This window comes from Poecilia reticulata, linkage group LG4 (genome assembly GCF_000633615.1).
Source record: "Poecilia reticulata strain Guanapo linkage group LG4, Guppy_female_1.0+MT, whole genome shotgun sequence".
In the NCBI taxonomy this organism is placed as follows: domain Eukaryota; kingdom Metazoa; phylum Chordata; class Actinopteri; order Cyprinodontiformes; family Poeciliidae; genus Poecilia; species Poecilia reticulata.
In genome coordinates, this window is record NC_024334.1 from 9886616 (window position 1) to 9907160 (window position 20545).

The window sequence follows — 20545 nt, forward strand, 5'->3', positions numbered from 1 at the left end:
GTGCTATCCATGAAAAACTCACTCCTGTGAACGATTACAAGAACAAGCTCAGTCACTGCTAGTTATAAAAATGTGGTAATTCAAAAGCTAAAAGGAGATTTTTTCTCTCTTTTTTTTTTTGCTTTGTTCTCCATCTTAGCAAATTATTTGGCAAAGCATACAACTGTAATGTTGTTTGGTCAAATCAATTAGGTTTGTTGATCCCAACTAACTTAAAATACTCGTGTAGTGCACATTCTTGCGCTGCAGTAATATTTCTCAAACAGCTGCATCACAAATCCACACAGAGGATCTAAAACCTCTAAAACCTCTAAAACAGACATGGGATTTCAGCAAATTCTACTCTGAAACCTGACTTTAAGTGTTTTTAGTTGAGGACACTCTTCTTTCAGCACTGTGCTCCTTTGATAAATGCTACAGGGAAAAAATAAGTCCATAAAAATATGTATCCATCCATCCATTTTCTTTACACCCTTGTCCCTTAGTGGGGTTGAGAGGGTTTGCTGGTGCCCATCTCCAGCTACCGTTCCGGGCGAGAGGCGGGGTCACCCTGGACAGGTCGCCAATCTGTCACAGGGCATACAAATATTAAAAAATGTATATTCAAAAAAATTAAGCTTTTTTGGGTTGTTTTTAAGCACCCAGAAGTATCAAAAATGTATTAACTGATAGATCTCTAGAAAATGTTATTTCTAGCCTGGTGGGAGTTCTTCGCCTTGTGGCAGAGGGAGCTGTGTTTACCAACCTTTTGCCTGAAAAAGATACTGGATAAATATGACCAATTTTAGAAGCTAAGCTAAGTGTCCGGATATTGTCCTCTTATTTCCAGCAATAAGTACAGTCACATCTGCGTGATTCCTCCTGTTTTTGATCTGAATATGACAGTTTTAGTGTAGTTTGAGTGCTATCAGTGCTTACTTTTAATTCATTGCTGGACTGAACCTTTGCTGGAAGTTTGTGATGCAATTCACCTGCCGTAAGAAATCATACAGTTGCTCATCTGCTAAATCATACATCTTACATGGGTAGCTGTCTACATTTTACGGTCCTGAGTTGACACAATGAAACATAAACAAGTCCTTTATAATTTTTAGAACCCCTAACAATTATCAAATATAAATTGAATTGACACAACTGATGACAATTTTTATGAGTGAATGCACCTGCTGGCAGAACTGTGGCCAAGTTTGTCCATGCAGCTCCAAACTGCGCCAACATTCTTGTTGACCTCAGTGACGCCGATGTCTCCAAGGTGGCTCGGCTCCTTTCTTCTCAGCAGGTCGTTGACCTTATGGGAAAGAAAATTCTCAGCTTTGAAGGAAGATAAGTTATCTGGGTATTTTTTGAGAACCCGCAGAGGTTATTGCTACAAATCAGCTTATGATGCACTGACCTTTGCCCCAACTGCCTTGCCCAGGTTAATGGCATTTTTCAGCCTTTGCTGTCCTCCAGAGGATGGGGAGTCGATGAAGGTGGAGCCAGAATTGGAATTAGCTGATGCTGAGAGGGATCGGGTGGAGTGCTGACCTGCTCTGGACATCTGAGGGCTCTGCTTCTGGGCAATGGAGTTCTCAAACAAACTCTGATCAACTGGACAAGAAGCAAACAAAAGAGAGTGTTATAAAAAAATTGCCACAAAAACTTAAACAGGACAAGAAAAAGTGCTTTAGAAACAGGAGGTACAGCAAAGCTGCAAACTTTTAAAACAGTAAATGATGTAGATGAGGTTCCAACAGAAATTAAATGTTTTTTTTTGTTTTTTTTTCTGTATTCCTCCACATTAAGAATAATTAGATTCAGTAAATTATTTTAAGGCTCCCACACATTTTTTTGTAATATTGCAATTATCTTCTAAAAAGTTTACAGAGTTCTAGAGCATTTCAAAGGTTTTGAATGCAGAATCTGCAAAACCACAAATTCAAGAGATTGCTAGATGGAGGGATGGATGTGCACACTCAGCAAACAGGACATGGATTAAAATAGAAATATGCAAATTGATCAGTTTTCTGACCTGAAAAGAAATATCCTATTTATTATTTTTTCATTATTTTCAGGGCTTCTCAGAAAAAGTAGGAGCCCATTTCTTGAATTCAGGCTACTTTTTATTGTTCGAGCTTATTGGGGGACTGAAAAGTCTCTCACTGTAAGACTCATCTGTGCTTAAAGCAAACTGATATTGCATCATCAAAGTAAGATTCAATTTTGTTCTGCAAAACTGAATTTAGCATGTGGGATTAAAACGATAAAGGCAATAGCACCACTATACCAAGTGAGGAAAGGATGATTAATAACATGTTAGACTACTGCAGTGGAACACAAAACAAGCAGACAGTAATAGCAGTCATGCATGAATGAGTCAGTTTGCAGACTCAGAAACAGCAAAACAGAAAGAAATTCAGTTCAGCTCAGTCCACCAAATATCTTACCTCTTGGAGAGAAATATTTCTCGGGAAGCATTTAACGAGACAGAGAAGCATTAGATTTCAGATCAGTTTAGCCCATAAATGTGCACATTACTCCACTGTTTCTGCTTGGGAACAAAAATGTCGCTTATCCAAAACTCCTCTACACAAATAAATGGAGGAAAAACACTGAAACGAATTCAAAATTAAAGGCTAACCTTGACACCTCTTTGCACTCAAATCTTCCATTTGCTGTTCCAATCAAGATATCTAGAAGGGCCCATTAGACAGACGCTCGAAGATGTCTGACCCTTTAGTACAAATCAATGTGATGTAAAGTCCATTAACTTCAAGGAAATAGAAAGGGATATGAAAAAGGAAAGGAAAAAAAAAATTCTACTAACATGCAGCTACCAAGAAAGGACTGTAAATAAAATTCTGTAGAACAGAGGAACAGAGTGAGTCCACCATTAAATCTGAAACACATCTGTAATGAGTGATATGAGGTAGTCGACTGACTAGTTGTCTGGTGAAACCCCATTTGTAGGAGATTACACTCTAAAAGAAAAATGGCAAGACAAAAAGATTCATTCCACACATTTTCTGATCTAGTGTAAGTCAAGTAATCGACAGATTTTAGCTCATTTAGGTTTTTTCTTTCTTCTACAAACTGCGAACTTTAATTATAAAATAATTGAGGGTTCTTTCAAGGTGACTTGCAGCCGTTTTGTTTGCAGATGAAACGGGCTTCATGTTCATATGTTTACTCTTTGCAGCTTCATCTTTTAGTCTCTTTATATCAGCTCCAATCAGTGTGTCAGACAGATGAGCCAACATCAGCAGAAGAGACAAGTCGTCTAACAGAAAAACTTTTTAAGATTTTTGCTTCTTTAGGGTAATATATTGCACTTTTTGTCCATTTCATTGTATTTAACCAATTTTTTTTGAGGGTAATAAACCTGAACACATCAGTTCATGTTATCGATAGTTAATTATATCGAATGTTTTATCACACAAAAATGTTACAGCTACTTGACTGGAACCTTGGGAGTTGTCCAGTCAAGGTTCAATTAATTTAAATATTTTGTTATGTAGTAAACAGGAACAAGCTCCTGGAAAAAGCTCCAAACACACCGATTCCATCCAGAAATAAATCTCCAACTTTAACTCGAGACTTAATGACTGGATGGATTAATTTATTTATATTTATCTGCTGATTCATTTTTTACCCCTGCAAGTCAGCATTTATTTATTTACTGCACTTCACTTCATGTTGGCCATTCCTTCAGTTATTTATTTTCAACAATGTACATATTTACCTATTTACTAACTTACTGTTGAGCCTCTGAATACAAATTGAATTATTCCAACAGGAATTGTTTATCTTGAAAACACTATTCCCATATACAAAATAATGGACATACTAGACATTCATTTTTGGAGGACAATTCATTATTAGTAGGGCAGGCAAGAAATATTCTTATTTGAAAATAAATAAATACATACATATATATCTGAATTTTAACATTCTGCAGCTTTTCTCTGAACCACCTATTGCTTCAACTTCAACTGCTTGGAAACTACTTGAAATTTCTTTGCCTGATTCATTTACATACAAATAGTGTCTTATCACTATTTATGTCCAATTCTCTGCTGGACTGTCCCTGAACCTTCACTGAAGGGTACGGTTTCCCAAGAATGAATGCAAATCTGATGTTTGTTTAACACTACTTATTGTTCTGCATTCCAATGTCAATATTCCCCAACTACAGCCACAGAGAAGTAATAGAAATGTTACAAGTGAATATACACGAGTTAGCTGAGCAAATGCAGCAGTTTTTTAAAATCTTTTAGTTATGCTAATTACCTTTGGTTGAAGAGTCATTTCCTGATTTTTCTGTATGATTAACATCATCAGTTTGATGCAGTGATGAGCAGATATTTGCCTTTGTAAATTGAAACCACCTCTGATATTTATTCATGTAGGAACATCACCAAGGCAGTCTGAGATGATTTTCACAGGAAAAAATGAACTTGAATAAAAAAAAATAAAAAAAATTACAAAGAGGCATATTCAAACACAGGAGTGCTTAATTAATGGAAAACTACTTGATTTCTATTTTAAGAAATCAAAAGTAGTCTTCCACCTTGGCACAATGTGTCATGCTTTTGGTGTGTTTTTACATGCACATACATCAATTATAGTTTGTAGAGTAGCTGACTTAACCAAATTTTAATAATGTAACATTCTGCAGACTAAGCCTGCTTCTTAATAAAACAGACCATTACCATTTACYGAGGACCTAAATTAGGTGACGATTGGACCCCCGTCACACTGTTTAATGTTGCTATGTTCTGGGAAATAAAAATACAATTAATGGGCACACAGTACATTTGTYTCCCACTTTATTGTTGGCATCCTGAATATCAGCACTGCTTCTGCTTCACAAATATGCTGCTATTTCAGCAACGTAATTGGCATTACTAAACTGGGGCTGTTTAACAGGTGATTTGTTTGATTGACCACTCATTGTGCTCAAACGTATGACCATCAGTAACACTTACCAGGCAAATTAATAATAAAAAAAAAAAAAAAATTCACATCCTTGTAATTAGAGATGGCACAATCTTGTGTGCTGCAGCTTCACTGTGGTTTGTGCAGATGAAAAATTAAGCCCTCTTTTTTCTTTTTGACAAAAACATAAAAGGAAATAAAATGTAATTAACACCATGCACTGCTATTCAGTCATAATTTTGTGCTGTCCACCACTTCTATCCGTTAATCAAGTTTTTTTGTTGTGCAAGTTCTAGTTGAATGAACTCTGAAAACCTAATCAAAAAAGAAGAAAAAGATTCAAATTATATTCGCAAGTAAAATTGTGAAAGTATGTTAATTTCAACAATAAACAGCATTGCAATAACCGTGGCCACTTTTCAGAAGCCAAGTGGGACCGTGGCCATCTGAAGGGAAAGTCAAGGATCACAACACAGACAAAAATGACAAGCATATACGGTGTAAACCTCAAACACACATACTGAAAAGGAGCATAGATGATTAAAGAAGATGAAAATCAATAGAAATTTGAGATGCATAGAGAAATCCGCTGGTAATAACATTCACTAGATTATATACTTTATTGGTGCCCCCAGTCAGTGAATGCAYCACACCTAAGTGCTAAAAAGATCGGCAGCCAACAACAATCCTCTTGAGTTCCTGTTGTTACAGAGTGAAGAACACTCAGTAATTCTCATCATCAGTGAGGTGTGTGTAAATAAATTCAGGGAAAGCACAAAAGCTTGTGAAGGCTCCTAGAAAAGAAGCTGTATCACTCAAACATGCTTGAGATCCTTCAGGCTGCCATGAGAGAGAGTGAAACATCAGCACAGAATAGGAAATTCAATGTCCTGCAGCAAAGTTGTTCTATTTTATCTTTCAAAGAGATTAAATCCGTCTGTCATGGAATGTTATTACGCGTAGGGATCTACTTTACAGGAAGTGCAGACATAGAMTAATGTTTAAAGCTTTACTTCCATCACAGTGTTTGTGACACTATCGAAACACTTTCATTTTGTCTGAAGGAAAACTTCAAATTGTCGGACATGTTGACTGACCTGCCTCTCCTCTATTCTTACCAATATATTGTTAAAAACAACTCTTGGAAGCCACAAACTGCAGATTGCCTGTTGCCAATTTGCAAGGGCTTTTTTTTTTCTTTTCTTTTTTAACAATCAGTAAGATTGTTGCTGATCGGCTGGCTGCTGCATCGCAGCCTCTTGAAGATTTTTATTTGTAAAGGTACAGAAAGCATTAAGAATGCAGTAGGTTACTTTTATATACAAAAAACAATGTTAAATATTTGTTCAAACTGTCACTATGTTGTCACAGTATAAGATAAGACAGATCATCTGGGGAAAAAAAAAAAATCAAGGTCATCTGCCTCCTCCCTGTGGGCCTACTGCTGTCTGTGGTAAAGGCCAATTTATTTAGAAAATAAGAGACAAATGCAAGAGAAAAAACAAGAAATCCAAACCAACTACAAGTGAAATCAGCAGGGCAGACATCTGCGACATCGGCCCCTTAGACATCAGCCACAGAATCATCTCTTGGTGTTTCTCTAGCAGGATTTATGCAGAATGATCACAAATTAGCACAAAAAATATAATAAACAATATTTGATATATATTTTTTTGTAGCATCAAAGATGCTGAAAATATATGAAAGCTGCATATCTTTGAAAAACTGCTTTTTGAAAAGAAACATCCTTTTACAGGAACTTTCTTGATGTTTCTTCAGCCAAAATTTGTAATGTAGCTGTAACTGCAAACATGCATGTCTGCTTGTTCGGATCTGATGGGAATTGGCCTTAATGGGCTGCATGTCACAAACCTCTGATGGAGCTCAAACTGCTGACTGTGCTGCTGAGGGGCGCAAAACAACAACTACAACTAATTTCCTGGTGTTTCCAATACATCTCTGTTTACCTTTTGCACTCCCTTAGAAAGCACAAAGCAACAGCAGTAGTACTGGWGCACTGAAATGTGCATTAACACAGATGTTAAGAATAATGCTTACAAATGGAAAAGAAGGTGGAATGAAAAGAAATCCAAACATCTGCAGAGATTATTTTCTAAAACGATGTAGTTATTTTTGTGCTCTGTGCACGAGTTGTTCTTTAAATTACAGCTAGGACTAGGCGCTCCGTATGCCACAATTTGCATTCATTTGCATTCGTTCTTTTCAAATGGCTGCTGATTAATAAGACAATAGTGAGATTACTAGTGGAGACGCCAAGATGTAGAGCGTAAACATGCAATCACTTACATCCTTATGTCATCATGTTCTTTTATGACATAAAATTTTGTCGCACGGAGAAGCAGGTCAAGACGAGAATGAGAGCAGCAAAGTGAGAMATTTAGGTCCACACAAAAAGTGTTTACCAAGGAGAGCAGAGTCTTTCGTAGGAACCAGACTGAATCCATTGTGAGGATAACGCAATCATCTGCAACACTGCAGAAAATTGTTAGCCTTCTCCAAAAGTAAAAGTGAAATGGGATTTTTTTTCCAGTGTTGGTCATTTGTAACATTAAAATGTTACTGTAATAGCTATTCAAATGAAGAGCTTCATAGCAATCAAATGGAAAAACAGAAGAGACTAACAATCTCTTTGGAAAAACAAAGATTAACAATAAAAGTAAATATTTTATGTTTACTTGTTACTGTTTATTTAAATGCATCTTTTCTCAACACATCACATGTAAAAAAAACTTCCAATCACTTTACTAAATAACAGCTTTATATTTTCCTGCTTTGTTAACTTCCTAAAAAAAAAAAAACCCTGAAAGGTATCATTTGGCTTTGGAGAATCATAAGACTTTTTGGATTAAGTGCATCAATGCACCTGACTCTTCCAGAAAACAAATAGTGAAAGCAATCAGACAGTCTGTGGGAAAAGATGAGACGACGGCACATGGCACCCAGATGAAAATATAAGCAGCGATGGCTGCGCTGAGAGGATAAGCGACCTGAAAACACGCTCACTTGAACACAAACTCCATAATCTTCAGGCCAGACAGGGTCATTATCGCTGCGGTATTCAATTACAGCTCTCACTGGGCTTCATTAGGATGCACGTGTGTCCTGCGAATCTGAATGAGGAAAATATTAAACTACAMGTTAGGCCAATCTTACCTTAGGGCCTGGCGGAGGGTTTGGGGAGGGAGGGGGAAATAACATTTCAAGCTCTTCCCTCTTGAAGATGCACGGAGGATCTGCTCATCAATTTTTCACTCGGTTTCATTATGACATGAATGATTAAAGTGAGTGGGTGTGGGTCTGCCTCAGACTGATTAGCAACTAAAAAACAGGATTAATGGAAAATATCTCTGATCAACCTTACTGAACCCTGACCGACAGYTTGCTCTTGGCATAATGTTTCTGTTTTTGTTCGATTTATCTTCTATCTACAGTTCAAACGTATAAAAACACCTTCATTAATTGTGTGTTGAGATGCCTCAGAGTAAAYGGCACCATGACCTCAACAAGCTTCTGACAAGATTCTGTCGGAATATTTAAGCCCTTTCCAGAACTCTGGAGAGGGAGGTTTTCATCTCATCGCATTTASTTTTTTGGTTTACATTSTATATTTATGGATTGTTCACAAATTCTAAAATCAGAAAATGTAGTAAATGTARCATAAATGCTTAAAAGCCAGGTGCTCTTCARGAAAAAAAATCAGTTTAAATGAACTCCACCACTTCTAATAAGCAAATTGGTCAAAAATCAAACCACATGTGCAGCAGAAGCTCGCTRAYGGRAAAAACAAAGKTGTGGTYTCTCTGCAATTTGCTAAGAGTCTTTTATAKAAACATTTTTTGTAGAATATGTCTATACATAATTGAGCCTCTATGTGAGAAATTCCTTTAAAAATTCAAACTTTAGTATGCGTACTTAAATACATCACTCAATCCCCCCCAAAAAACAAAACAAAAACRAAGAAGCAAACAAAAATAAAGATGGAGATAAACAGAAATYAAGGCCCATGATGAAAATGTATCAACTTATTACTTGAACACTGATATATCTCTGTTTGTGAACAAATGTTTCAAATTTTAGAAGCCACAGTTAGGAGACAKTAATGTAAGCCATGAAAAAAGACATGCAGGCCCTTAAATTAATTGACTTTTTTTTATGTTCACATAAACCTATCATTTTGACAAATACAATCTTCTTAAAGCGCAGTCTCTTACTGTGAGGATATTCACACAACAACTGGAGAGAGGGGTTCATAATCACAGCTTTTTAATATGAATCAGTTAAGCAGAAAAAAAATGGTCTGCACTTTTCACGGGAAAGCTGCAGCGAAAAGGAGCCCCAAGTGTGAGTTAAACAGGGCATCCTTAGACTGCAGACACAGTATGAATCCAAAACAGATGGAGCAAGATCATTATCAGTGAGACACGCACAGCTTGCCACACCGCAGCATACTTCAGGTAGCACCTAAAGTCTCGGGAAGGTGGAAATGATTCCTTCGCTTCAACAATAGAAATGGCAGAAACTGATCTGGATTAACTTCTCATCTTGCTGCTGTTTGACCGGACCGCTGAGCAAAGCAGCCACGACACAACACCTACCGCTCTCTAATTACAGAGGGAAAATGTGCATTTTTTTCTTTACTGCTTCCTTTCTATAATGGTGGGATATAYGCTGCACACTTGAAAATAAAATTAGTAACAAGAACATTTACTGGAACCTGATCCCACATGTGTGGAGAAATGAAATGCCCTGTTTTAGAACAAAAGCCATGGAGATATAAATATACCTCAGAGTACAAGTCAAACAATAATGAACATAGATCTTAGAGATAAGAGAAAAATAAATACTGTATACGACARTAGTGTTGAATCTAGCCAGACATGTTTAAGTGCTACCAGTCAGCTATATATCTATGCCACCAGATCAATAATTCACTGTCTTTTGCTAAATTACCTTCTGTCTGACCAGACAACTCCCTCCGGAGGAGGGGGCGGGGGGGGGTAGTAGACAGAAGGACAAGTGTAGCAATAAGGAAAGAAAAAGAAAAAAAAAAGTGCAAACATTGTCCCAGGTTTTACAGCTTGAGTTTACTCTTATCTCCTTCTATTTCTGTCCGTTTTAGAGATTTTGACTCCTGCTCATATGAACAGCTGCAAGAGATGAAAACAGCCATGGGGTTTCTGCAGGGGTGAATGAACAATGTCAAGATTTGTTGAATTGTAACTTTCATTTGATCTCAACATCACACAGAAGGGTTGGTATGCGCTCCTTCCAAAACGTATTTTCACACAAAAAAGTAAATTAAAAAAATTAAAATTAAAGGCAGAAATTACTTCTAATAGTATATGTAATGAAGATTTGTGCTGGATCTTCACAGGCAGCAAATTTCCTTTGAAAATAACAGTTACATCATACAGACTGAGCCTTACACACATGTGGAACACATGGTACCATAAAGGACARAACTATTGGCTTTTAACTCTTTATTACAAAAGCTTCTTTTATGTTCAAGACTTTGTAAAAACCTTTGAAGCATGAATACCAATAAACCATATAAATAAAAGACTACAGCACTGTGCATTATGCGTTTCAATTATTTAGGCCATATAACAATGGGCTGAATTGTTATGTGCAGTTATTAACTTTAGATCTCACAATAAAAAAAAACATTTGTAAAGCTTAGTTTTTAAATGACAATTTCAGTAATTCTCATCACCGCGTGATGCTTTTAACTTTTTGGTGAAAAGTAATTTGAAGGTTGTCAACAAAAATCTCATATTTGGTGAAATCTTGCATCACACACTTATCAGTATTGTATTTTGCTGTTTTTTTTTTTCATTTTAAAAGAAATTTAACAGCTTTTGAAAAGGTGACACCTCCCCTAGCTATTGACTTTGACAGGGATGCCAAAAACTTGAAGCCCAAACGTGACAAATTAAAATAAACAACCTGACACATTTTAATTCCATTGCCATCAACAAATTCAAAGTCATGCAAAAGAARCATGGCCAAAACAAAGAAAGGAAAGCTGGCTCTTAAAACAGATGTGGCATACGTAAACACCTTCAGTTAATCATCTTTGCATGCTGGCCATTCACATCCTGAGCTCCACATGTGSCAGATTATGACTCAAGCTACTCCGTCATACAAAACAGGTGTCRGTTCTGCTYCACAGCAACATCAAAAGCAGATTGCAACTGCAYATGGAGCCTACAGAAAGCACRAATCTACACAGAGACATGCAGCACTGCTGAATATTTCMCAAATGTAAAGAATCAAGTGTCATCTGACTGAGCAATATGTTGAAAGTATGGGTGGTGGAGGGAACATTCCCTTACATGAGCACCAAAAGAGAATAAAAARACAAAACATCCAGAAAACACAACTGCCTCTAGGTTAAGACTACTCTGTCCACACTCATCACATCAATCTCAGTAGCTTCTGATGAAGTTCTAGCTCTTATTGCTAATGCTGAGGTCAGAGGATTAATTACTTGCYKGTTTTGAGTACTTWATGCCTTCTGCTCTTCTAGCACAGACAGAGCCATTAATTCCAAGGCTTTAATGGTCTAATGTGATTGTTTGTTTACATGTGACCCACTGACTCCTCATTCATCTCACAGTCATATTCCACATTATCACAGCTAACTTAGTTGACAGCCTTACAAACAGAGGACTGAATAAATTCTTGTGGAGGTTCCTCCAGCCATTTCTCAGTACTAATATTTGTTTTTTCTCCCCAGCAAACTTATTCTGTAATATTGGTTGAAAATACTTGTTTGGTAATAAAGGTGCACACATTTGGTAAACAGCTCTTATGTTTGTTCAGCTCATTAACAGTCTCCATTTATGTTTTGCTGAGAATTAAAGAACTGGCTGGGGGAGAGGACTTTTTGCGATGTCACAGCAGGAAGTGGAGGAACCCATCAGGCTGCTGGAAGAAGTGGACATGACTCTGAATAAGCTACCAAGATCAAGTCTTATTATTAGAAACATGCTTGTGTTATTATCTGTTAGTTTTTGCATTTGTGTTGCAGTTATAATTTGTTGGCTTAAGTTAGTCCCCTTGGTTTATCCATTGCTTGGTTTGGACTCCTCTTCCCTTACTTCCTCGCTTCAGGACASCCATTGCGTGCAAATTCCCTGTTGTGTTCATTGTTAAGAGATCAGTTTTKGGGTCCTTTCTTATAAATTATTTCTATATTTGCTTTTATTGGACTGTTGTTGACTATTGTCTTAACRTAAAYGGATAATATTTTTTATACTYATGTCCTTGTTCCTAGGACCAAGCTAATAACAACAAACAAATGCTAACACTCTTGTGCACAAARAACCTCCTCAACTCTGTTTGTGCTTTTGTGACTCTATGCTGAAACCTTGAATCAAACAGCTATGACTTACTCTGAACACATTACCTGACATGTAAGCAATCTATGGTAAACAAAACGGCAACAGATGCTCTGATCTATTTATAATAATGTCAGTCATTTTAAATGTGCTATTGTGAAAACGTGAGTTGTTTCTATACTAGATAGGAGTAAATAGTTGCAGTAATTCAACTGCATCACTAGAATATTGAATCGACAGCTACATAATGCTTCCATACTTTGAAAGAGGAGGTAGAGAAAATTCTTTTAGACAACCTTACCACTAGATGACACCAGTACCAGTTGCTGTCTCCTTTAAGCATTTGACCACAATCTAATGGTTTTTCTGGGTTGTTGAATTAGTGTGCTGACAATTTAAAAGTAAAGAAATATATATATTTTTTCTTTCCTGAAGATAGGAATAAATTGGACATGTTAAACTAAATTGTATTCACAAGCTCCAGAAGTTGTGGGTGTGTGTCAGGTGTTGGTTAGCTGTTGCAGTGTGTGTATCAGCTGGTGACAGACTGGACTGTATATTGATCTACAGTGTCCCTTTGCTGTCCAAGTCTTTAACCTCAGTTTCAAACAACATGTGTCTGTGACGGAGAAATCAATGCAAGTCACCAACCCCAGTTCTACTCTGCTGGACAAGTTGGCAGAGTAGCTTTCAGTGGCAAACAACTTCTACAGGCAGTTATCGCTGAGTGAAAGAAGAGTTTGAGTTTGATTCCTTAAGAGTTTAATGAATTTTAATAATGCCAAAAAGAATACCCATTTTATTTTTATTTTTAGGATGTAAAAGCAAACAGTTTCTAAGCTCATCAACTACCATTTACTCTTTTCTTGGTTTTCTGACAAGAAATATAATGTACACRATGTTGTGTACATTATTGTGTGCAATTGAATGTACACAATATGCATATTAAAGGGTTAATGAATAACATGTAGGTAATGATTAAAGCTAATAGATGAACCAATAACACAAATAGCTCCTCTCTGTTATAATCGGTTTCAGCTTGAGTGGACCATATGTATCCCACTAAAAGATTGGTTAATATTTTCTGACAGGTTGCTCTCATAAGTCTGTTTTCCACAAGCATGATACAAAGTAATTACTATCTCCCCATCTGTCAAGGTGAAAGGCTGAGGGCTATACCTTTTTCCACTGTCACAAAACACGAATCACAAATGCATGAAGAAGCACAAGAGGCTGCATTAAAAATAAAAAAGGAAGTCTGACATTTTGGAGAGGTCAGAGGAAAAGTTGAGTTCAGAAGATAAGAAGAGAATACGGTAAAGGTGACCCACAAGTTAAAGAAATACAGATATGATGAAATGAAAAAAGGCAAAGACAAAAATAAATTTTGCCCCTGAGGGTGCAGAGTCAGAGCAGAACACAGCCTCTTTGAATATGAAAATGTAAACATCATGAGTGAAGAAATGCAGAAAGAAATGTTGGTGGCACTTTCTATTACAGCTAGGTAATAAAATGTTGGATAGTAGTTTCAGGATATTTCCTAGAATCCGATTGCATTGGATCATTGGTTTGCCGCATTATGACAGGCAGCAGTCACAAAGATATAAAATATACGTTCAGTAGCTTTTTTGGGTGTTTTTAAAAATCTTCTTTATCCAATAATAATCATTCCCTACCATCACATGTCTACATATTTTTAAAATATGTCTGATCACAAAATGTTCTATCAAAAGTGTGAATTATACAAGTAATAATTGAAAAAAAAAAAATGAACTCATGAAATACTAGAGTCGCAGTATGCATTGTGTAAATTTTAGATGTTCGTTGAAATAATTCAAGTAGCCTAAATGCTCCAATAGCATTCAGAAAGACTGCCTTTCTCAGAACTCTAATTGCCTTATGTTCAGTCAGTGAGAGCAGCCTCGACTTGAATGAATTGGAATCTACGTCTCCATTTGAATAAAAACCTCACATAGTGCTAAATGCTTTGGGAGCTTAAATATGATTTAAATTAAATAAATTGAAACCTAAGACATTGGCAAAGAAAAAAAACCAAGATGGGCGAGGAAGATGAAGAGAAAATAAAAGTTGATGAAGAAGAGACTGAAGCATAAAAGTCGTTCTTTGCACTTTTCATACTTGGGATTGTCTGTCCCCAGTGAGTCCGAGTAATTTATGGGAAATTAATTTATATGTACGAGATGTGGCCTGTAAAGCGATGATCCTGAACTTTTATGTCCTCCATCTGATTTCAATCAGGAATCTTTACTGCGTATCWCTCTCCATCTGTCTCCCTTTAATGTCTTGTCATGACGTTTATAAAGATGTAAGGGTATCCAAGCAGATCAGCTGGAAGCTCAGACAATATTATTTTTCTTGATTCACAAAGGAGAGAAATCAGAAAACTATGACATGGAGTCCTTTTAACTTGTAGCATATTTTACTCTACTTTTGGTATCCTTTTGTTTTAATTACATTTGAGTCGGAGCACACTTGAAACTCATTGGCTCACCTGTAAGGAATGTGTAAGAAGCCAAAAACAATAAATCCCTCTAAATTGCAGTAGCTGAATGTAAAAAAAAAAGAATACTCACTCTTAATCAAATTAATTCAGTGTAGAAAACAATCCTATTAATGTACTTTGGCTGTGGAAGACGACAAAGAGAAGGTTTGTGTCCAAATAACTATTTCTATGTTTATATATGTTGCAGATTATTGGTCTCCCATAAAACCCAGTGAAAACCTGCTTTACGTTTCTGGACACCATATTTTATTTAAAACAACCAGGTATATCAAAACGTTTATGATGTCAGGSTCTCTCAGAACTTGACAAAATATAATGCCTGTTAATGGCTTCACAACTGGAAGAGGTATTTCTGATGATTTTATGTCTTCATGATGTAAAGCACTGTGAATCGCTGTAATACACAAATAAGCTTTATTGAAAGATTTTGTCTTTTGGAAGAGAAAGAGGCCCACAGCATGACAGATCTTCCACTACACTTAACCAATTAATCCTTTGTTTCATGCTAGATCCACTTGGATTGATTTTTGCTGAAATCTTAATCGTATTCTCAATGATTACAACACAATCTAGTTAAAATCTCAGCAGCATTCATCAAGCTTCACACATGGGGCATTTATTAAGGTAGCAAAGAAAAAAGGCCTTTCTTGCACCGTCTCCCCGACAACCGGTTGACAGGTACACACCATTCACTTRGTTGTGGTTACCAAGAGATTTTGTGGACACTTGGTAACCACTTTGAACTATTTGCTACATTTCTCACTCAGCTCTGGAGTTATTTGAGAAACTTTTTTYCCCAGGTCTCTCTCATCAAAGTTTTACTCCAGAAAAACAAGAGCTCATGAATTATAACTTATAAAACTAGAACTTATGAGAACTATAACTTAAAAGTATAAAGTTTAAGATATTTCAGCATTTACTTTACAGGGATTGGTAGGGACACGTGATTCTATCCAAACACCAACTATTTTTTTTAACAGGAATTATTTCTTAACTTGAGCTTCTGTCATTGGGTTAAAGGTTTATGGTAATAATTTTTGCACAGTTTTGTCAGGAGTGCCAGTAAGTGGGTAAAGAGCTGCATTGTATGTGTACCGACTTTGTACAATTTTATATACAACAAAATCTCTTTCATTCCCAAATAAGAACAGATTCAAAAGGGAAGCAGTTACATAGAGTTCAATTCACTGGTTGGTTTGATCACATCAGGCTAAAGCTCTGTGAAAGAGACGCTAAGCGCTTAGAGATTTGGCCCGACCCCGTTTTAAGTCCCAGATGAGTTATTGCCAAAAACTGTAATATTGYTCAGATAAACCAAAGTGCAAAATGAAAACTTGTCAGCTTTCAGCATGAATCGAAATTAATACTTTAATATAGCATTGTGCCCTTAGGCTTTACCCAGAGCTGGATATAAATAAGTGAGACAACTCTTAGCTTCAATCTGTTGTGGAGTTTTGTGTTTGTGTTCAATGAAGGAAACAAACAAGCAGTGTTCCTTTAGATCTAACTAATCCCAGCTTTACATAAATTACAAAAGAAAGGAAACAGCGGACAATTGAAATGGGWAGAATCTGTGGAGAGAGAAAGAGGGGCAGACAAAAAGGCAAGTACAGAGGTTGGTGCGGGATGATGCAGAAAACTGGATTTGTACATACAGATACACAWCTCTATTGAAAAGCAACCAGCAATTATAAACCGGGTAACAGCGACTCCACTTCCTCAAATTGCAGACGGCAGCAAAGATCATCAATAAATTGGAGCCTAGAGTTAGCAATTTCATGACAAGATTAGTTGCTTTCCACTTCATCAAGAGATACAAGTTCTTCAGTCTCACATCCTGCTTCACCTACTCCCAGGGCTAATTGGGTTCCCCCTGATCTAACCTGAAAAATGTTGTGAAGGTAAATACCAAGCCCAGAGTATYATGTTATGATATAATTTGATTTCACATAGCATCATTGCCGATTCAAAAACAGATGGAAGAAAATAAATGCACACAGGGACTCACATTTTAAAGTTTTATCTGCTAAAATAAATAAATAAAATAAAATTCAAAGCTCAGGTCATGAATCAGGATGCATGTCAGTGTGTCTGATGAGTTTTGAGTGCAATTAAAAAGGGAGGCACAGAAAAGGAAGGGAAGACTATGTTAGATTTTAGCAAACAGAAGTATATGSTTGAGTTAGAAAAACTATTTGCTCTCTCATGGTATTTGCTCTCTCAATATTTCAGTTTGCTGTACTATTTTTAAACAGTGTTTCCTGCAAATAGATTTGTGTCTTAGAAGACTCTTATTTTTGTTTATAGTTATAATATGTTTGTGCACTTGCAGGATAATTATGTCCTACATTTTAGATGTTTCAGATTTCAGAGGAACTCTGAGCGAACCTTGCCTGTACAGAGATGACGAACCGCTTTAAGTAGAAGCATGACTCAGTCTAAATCTTTTGTGGAAAATTTATGCATTAGAGTTAATGTACCAACTCCAGTAAAAAAAAAAGAAAAAAAAAAGACATGACTGTTTTCTCCTACGCAGGACTCAAGTTAGTCTGACTGGATGTCTCCCTACAGCTTTCAAACATTGCTTTATCTTAATAGCACCTTATGGTTTTTTTTCTCATTTTTGAATCCTTAGGCTGTTTTAAGATGATGAATGTTTTTGACAAGCCAACATATGATGTAAGCCTGTCTCATTGGTCACATCTCCATCAAATTTAAGTTTTTCTTATTTCAGCGTAAACCAAAGAAAGCAGTGACATAATAGTAATATAATCACATTTTCTAAAGATCCATTTGTTTTAAGATAATTGGACAACTGGGAACTTAAGACAGATTCTTGAAGAAAGTCTGAAAAGCACAGTGATRCTGCAAAACACCCAAGAGCTCCATCCCAGAATCTGCATGCCACAGTTAGCATGTTCAACTTTGATGTTTTATGACATGACAATTATGACAAAGCTAGAGCTAGACGAGAATGCCAAACTTTGAAAGTTTTGAAAAAGGAAAGCTGTCCTCTCTAGATGAATGTGACAGCAAAATTTGTGTCTGAATCAGCCACARAATATCTTTAAAAATGTTCTACGAACAATACAACAAAGTGAAGATATTTAGTGAAGCGACACAGCACCATGTTAGGAAGAAAACCCAGTAGAGCATTTCAACACAAACACCACAAAGTGTCGAACACAGTTGCAGTGRGTCGATGAGTTGGGCTTTGGAAACACGAACAGGCCATCTTGTAGCTGCTAAAAATGGCACAAATTTAGAAAAGCAAAGCATTGCTTTGATGCCATAAATAGTAAGTTATTATATTCCCCAACTGGGCTGCCAGAGATGTGAAGAGCTTTGCTAAAGTAGCAAATATGCTAAAACGTACAAAGAGTGGTGTCGACATTTTGATTGCAAATTAGGTGTTTGTCAAAAGTCTTACTTGTTGAACTACTAAGTATTGGTGCAATAATAGTACATATTCTCCTGTTTTTGGAATCCTATGTCCAACTGAGAAAAAAAMTAGATCTGCTGCTGGTGGTTGGAAGATCTGGCAGCATTGGTGCATGGCAGCCTCACTTCTGTCAGACTGTTCCAGGGCAGCTCTGGCTTCACTACATTAACTTTCCACAATCAGCATGTGAATGTGTGCATGAATCGATAAATACCTTACTGTAGAGTAAAGCGCAAGATAAAGTGCTGTACAAGTACAGGACATTTGTCATTTACCATTTTGGGTGTTGAGTAGAAAAGACTACGCTTTGCTTCAGCCCAATTACAGCAKCAGTGTCCTTGAGGTACTTAATATTTTTTAATTASACTTCACACAATTTGCTTTAAATTTGTGCTACCTTCAGACTGACRTTCTGACATTTTACATTTGTAAAAGCAACCAGCTCTATTGTTCTTTACCATCAATAGTTTCAATTGTTCTTTTACTCTATTCTTCTTTGTCCGAAGGTATGTTCAGCTGACACATTCTGGAGATCAAAACACTGTGCTACATTAAGMCAGTAAGAAATATTTAATTTAATTTATTTCAATGAGAGATATGACACATCAAGATAAACCTAATAGTTTTGCATAACATGTAATGTCAGGATGACCTATTTCATTTTATGAATATCACAGTGGTATGAATGCTACTTTCAAAATTTAAAATAAAAAAGAAGAAAATGAATTTAGAAGCTGAACAAACTGAAACACTGAAACTAAAGTACAAATCAAAAACACAATCTGTAACTGGAAAACTGTTATTCATTATAAGTACATGAGGTATAACTATATGAATCTCATATAAATAATTGTGCGCACCTGACAGAGGTTAGTCCACAAAATGTTAGCCGTACAGAAATTTGAAGTGAGTAAGACAGGAATAGAGGAGTTTTCATCAAAACAGGAAAAGTCTCAAATGGCTATTTCATCTCCCAGGCAGTCAGGAGCTCCCCGTTTGTTGAGAGCATTGAGCAGTCTCAACGTCTCCCCATCTGTTCCCCAGCCAAAGATCTCCATCTCCTCATCCTCATCCTCATCGTCCTCCCCCTCGTCATCCCTGTCATCGCTGTCGTCTGAGTTCGACTCGTACTCTGARGCGATACCTGACTCGCGAAACCTGGTGAACTCCAGGCAGTCCAAAGATTTCACTTCTCTGGATAAGATGCTCGCTGGAGTGTTAGGCACATCTCGACCTTGAGTCACTGGCTTGTTAGGCTTGAGAGACGGGGGAGGCGAAGGGAGTCGAGGAGGTGGAGGCCCCGGCGGTCCCGGGAGGAAACGRAAACACTCCAGTTTGAGTAGACATTGGTCCCTACCTAGTGGGCTTCCCAGAGTCCCGTTGGTAGAGGAAAAGGCGTTGCTGGTTCCGTCACCAGTGCCGAGTGCAGAGAGGTTGATGTCTGACACCTCGGATTTGGGTGTGGTAGCGTCGCAGATCACTGGAGGTACCGTGGAGCGGAAGGTGATCTCCAACAAACTGTCCTGAGAGCCCACTGGAGAAAAGAGGCAAGTGGAGAAGATGGATAGTAGGTGATCAAGTAATGACTTGATTGCTTGATTTACATTGTTCTCCCATCAGACATCTTCTCAAAAGTGTACGTCTGTATGTCATAAAGACAAAAATGAATTGCTGGAAACAGAGCGATATAAATTCTAACAATATAAATCAGAGGAGTCTCTTACACAGCAAGAAAGGTCAATTGTGGCCTGCAGTATTTKATCATCATCATGTGGCACTCTGAAGTATTTTGTGTCACTGTTTAGAAGCACACAGTACTGACATGAAGCAGAAAGTGGCTCTAAGGAAATTGTCCATGTTTTCAGGTTCAAATTTAATGTTCAAACATACATTAGAACAGTGCTTACAAAGTTTTCCAACTCTTGTTTCTCAACCAAAACTGAGACTGGCTTGTTAAATTATATATAGTCTGTGTCTCACAAGAGGATTCAGTTGTCTGCCTACATAATACACACAGTTGAGAAGCACTACATTATTTATCCATGGGGTTTATTATGATGTCAGGCCAATCATTTTAAGCTTTAACTGCTTGAAATCCTATGAGAAGGCTTTCCACAATGGTTAGTAGTGTGTTGWAATGAGATTTTTTTCTTGCCATTCTTTCAGAAGTATATTTGTGAGGTCAGACACTGATGTTTGAATGGAAAACCTGGCTCTCACACCAAACTTTATAGTTTAGAGAATGCAATTAGGAAAGTATTATTCTCCAGTTAAAGTCACAAACCCAGACTCGTCCAT

General features: G+C 36.9%; 1 protein-coding gene across 1 annotated transcript in view; it reads right to left on the reverse strand.

The window, feature by feature from the left end:
* Positions 1–19900, reverse strand: part of c6h1orf226 (chromosome 6 C1orf226 homolog) — a 28331-nt gene extending 8431 nt beyond the window's left edge. The window contains exons 1-4 of the mRNA XM_017304262.1: positions 19888–19900; positions 19605–19781; positions 1394–1590; positions 1164–1288 (exon numbers count right to left, since the gene is read on the reverse strand). Coding sequence (XP_017159751.1) covers positions 1164–1288; positions 1394–1590; positions 19605–19781; positions 19888–19900 — 512 coding nt within the window. The remainder of the gene's footprint in view (positions 1–1163; positions 1289–1393; positions 1591–19604; positions 19782–19887) is intronic.
* Positions 19901–20545: the final 645 nt, after the last annotated feature.